Source organism: Alligator sinensis, unplaced genomic scaffold (genome assembly GCF_000455745.1).
Source record: "Alligator sinensis unplaced genomic scaffold, ASM45574v1 scaffold919_1, whole genome shotgun sequence".
NCBI lineage: Eukaryota > Metazoa > Chordata > Crocodylia > Alligatoridae > Alligator > Alligator sinensis.
This window is the reverse complement of record NW_005842191.1, coordinates 572,340-574,908: the sequence shown is the minus strand read 5'-3', so window position 1 is coordinate 574,908 and position 2,569 is coordinate 572,340. Positions and strand designations below refer to the sequence as shown.

The 2,569-nt window shown below is 48.0% G+C and overlaps 1 protein-coding gene across 4 annotated transcripts in view; it reads left to right on the top strand.

Moving 5' to 3' along the window:
- KIF18B (kinesin family member 18B) overlaps positions 1 to 2,101 on the top strand; it is a 28,588-nt gene extending 26,487 nt beyond the window's left edge. For all 4 annotated transcript variants that reach the window (XM_006026373.2, XM_025207322.1, XM_006026371.2 and 1 more), the window contains exons 15-16: positions 318 to 415; positions 1,183 to 2,101. In XM_006026373.2, coding sequence (XP_006026435.1) covers positions 318 to 415; positions 1,183 to 1,280 — 196 coding nt within the window. In that variant the 3' untranslated portion in view covers positions 1,281 to 2,101. The remainder of the gene's footprint in view (positions 1 to 317; positions 416 to 1,182) is intronic.
- Positions 2,102 to 2,569: the final 468 nt, after the last annotated feature.

Below are 2,569 nucleotides of genomic sequence, written 5' to 3'. Positions count from 1 at the left end.
TAGGACTTACCAGCTCAGAGCGGCTGCCGCTCCCTGCTGCATCCACCGCGGACTGCCCGAATCATCAAAGCTCTCCGAATCTTTGCCAAAGATTCGGAGAGCTTTGAATTGATTCAGACCTTTAAATTGGTCCCCTGATTTGATTCGGATTTGGAGATTCAGCCACCGAATTGGGCCGGATCTCCTCCGAATCGAATCACCACACAAAGCTTCGCACAGTCCTACTGAAAGGTGGAATCACATCCCAGCCAAACATGATCCTGTTCAGAATGGCCCTCCTGTGGCATAAATGATTCTCATTCCTGACTCTGTTTCAGCACTGCCTCTCGCTCCTTGGGTGGTCTGCAAAGCCAAAGCCGAATCGCCCGACTCCAGAGCAACACCAGGAAGTCCTTGCAGACCCCAAGTGTCCCAGGTAATCATGTTTCTCCTCAGTGCTTAGTCAGACTGTCAGGAAAGGAAGCCCCTTGGCCTGTCCCTGCTACCTTCCTAAATGGTAGTGAGCTATAGGAGCAATCCCTATGGTCAGATGAGCACAGAGCCTGGCATTGCTGGGTACAGGTTCCAATCAAACTCATCCACACAGTTTGAGTAGCACTTCTGTCCACACAAAGGGAAGGTTTAGAGAACAGCTGTATCCCAGTGCTAACTTGGCATTATTAAAGCAGCAAATTTGGGTTTTATGAACCAAGAAAACAAGCAAATCTTTAGGTTCCTGTTGTATCCAGGTCCCCATTTTGGATGTGCATGTATGCATCCCCAGTGGACCGGCCATTGGCTCCCAAGGGCATGCTCAAGCACTAAAGTGCCAGCGTGCCTTGCAGTACTTTTGTTAGAGCAGCACTGCTAGAATCCTGATAGAACATTTTCCCTAGAGCTTTCCTGCCTGCACAGCATATGGGGAGGGGAGGAAGGAACTTTCTTTTGGTATTTTAACGAGACTAAAGACTGGCATGAAATGAACTGGCTACAGCCAATAGAATCTACAGGAACTAGCAGGCAGTGGCAGTGCCTTGGATCCATCCAGAGGGAGTAACTTCATGACTTGCTGATTGCCCAGGGGCTTCCTCTCTCTTGCTGAAACACTTGGAGGTGCTGAGTTCTCAGTAGTTCCATCAAGGATCCTTGGGCCCTGGCCCAACTTCTACATTTGTCTTTTTGACTTGCATCTTTTCCCCCCAGAACATCCCTCCTGCAGCTTTGCCTGGAGAGGCAGCAAGACAAGCAAAAAAGAGCTGATACCAGTGAGTGGAAATGTGCTGGCAGGTCCCAGGCCATGAAGCTCCTCTACTAAAGTATCCTCAGACCAGCGCTGTCAAGTCAAGAGCCAAATAAGGCCATGGACTGAACATTCAGCAAGTTGTACCCACCAGAATTGAAGCATGGATCTCCCCTCATGTACAGCCTTGAATTAGTGCCTCACCTCCCAGTAACAGAGTTCTCTGAGCAAGTGACCTGTCCCTCCCCTTATCCTCTGTCCTGCATTTGGTCTGCACCTGGATTGGTTACCAAACTTTGCTTTCCTGTTGCTTACGTTTGTTGATTATCAGTGGTGCAGTCCCATATGGCTAAATGCAGTGTTGTTCCAGCTCACCTGGAAATGTAAGATGAAACTAGAGCCTTTTCCGCAGGAGGGAAGCAGTCTCCTCCTTACCTCAACTGAAGGAGGGAGGAATTGGGTGGGGCATCTGCCAGCAGTTTCTTCCACAACCCAGATCCCACCAGCTAGCCAGAAGGAGCAATGCACACTTCTGTTCCCTACAAATGTTTGCAGGACAGGCTCTCTGAAAGGTAAGTTTCAAGTGTCCTGCCCAGGCTGCTTTCTATGGTGCACACTGCTCTTCTGTACCGCTTGTGTTGTGGAGTCTCTGAAGGGTGAGATTCACATCTCGGTGACTTCACTGGAAGAGCTCTAGATTTATGGCATGTCCAGCCTAGTTGTACTGATGGAAACACAGTTTCTATGCTCTTTGCCAGGTTTCTGTCAGCCTCCTAAGCAGTGGTTAGAAACCAGTTAGAAACTGGAAAGCACGTCCAGGGCCATAGAGTCTAGTCCCCTGTTATTGCAGGCAACCACATCATATAATCCCTTTCATATAATTCTTCCCTAATTGAACATTATATATATATATATATATATATATATATATATATATATATTTTTATACCAGATGGATTATTGCTATTCTGTCTTAGTCCCTGTGTAATCTCCTCTGTGGTGTCGAGTGATAACAGATGGGCAATGCCTATTTTTATTAAAACTCTTAGTCTAACAAAGTGGGTGTGCATATTTCCTCTTTGCCTTTCCAAATACAGTCTAGCATGGATCTGTTGGTATGCTCCCTGCTGCCCCTGAACCCATTCCCCGTGGTTTGCAGCCAAGACTCAGGTAATGGGTTGAATCCCCAACCTGAACCCTGTAAAAGGCCTTTGGGACAGGCTGAAGATGTCCCACACTGGCGCAGAAGATCATGGGCCGTGAAAGCCTGAGTTGATCTCTGCCACCTGGCTTATCAAATGCTGCGGCCTCTGCAGCTGAAGCATACCCAGTTGTGTGGTGCAAGTCACA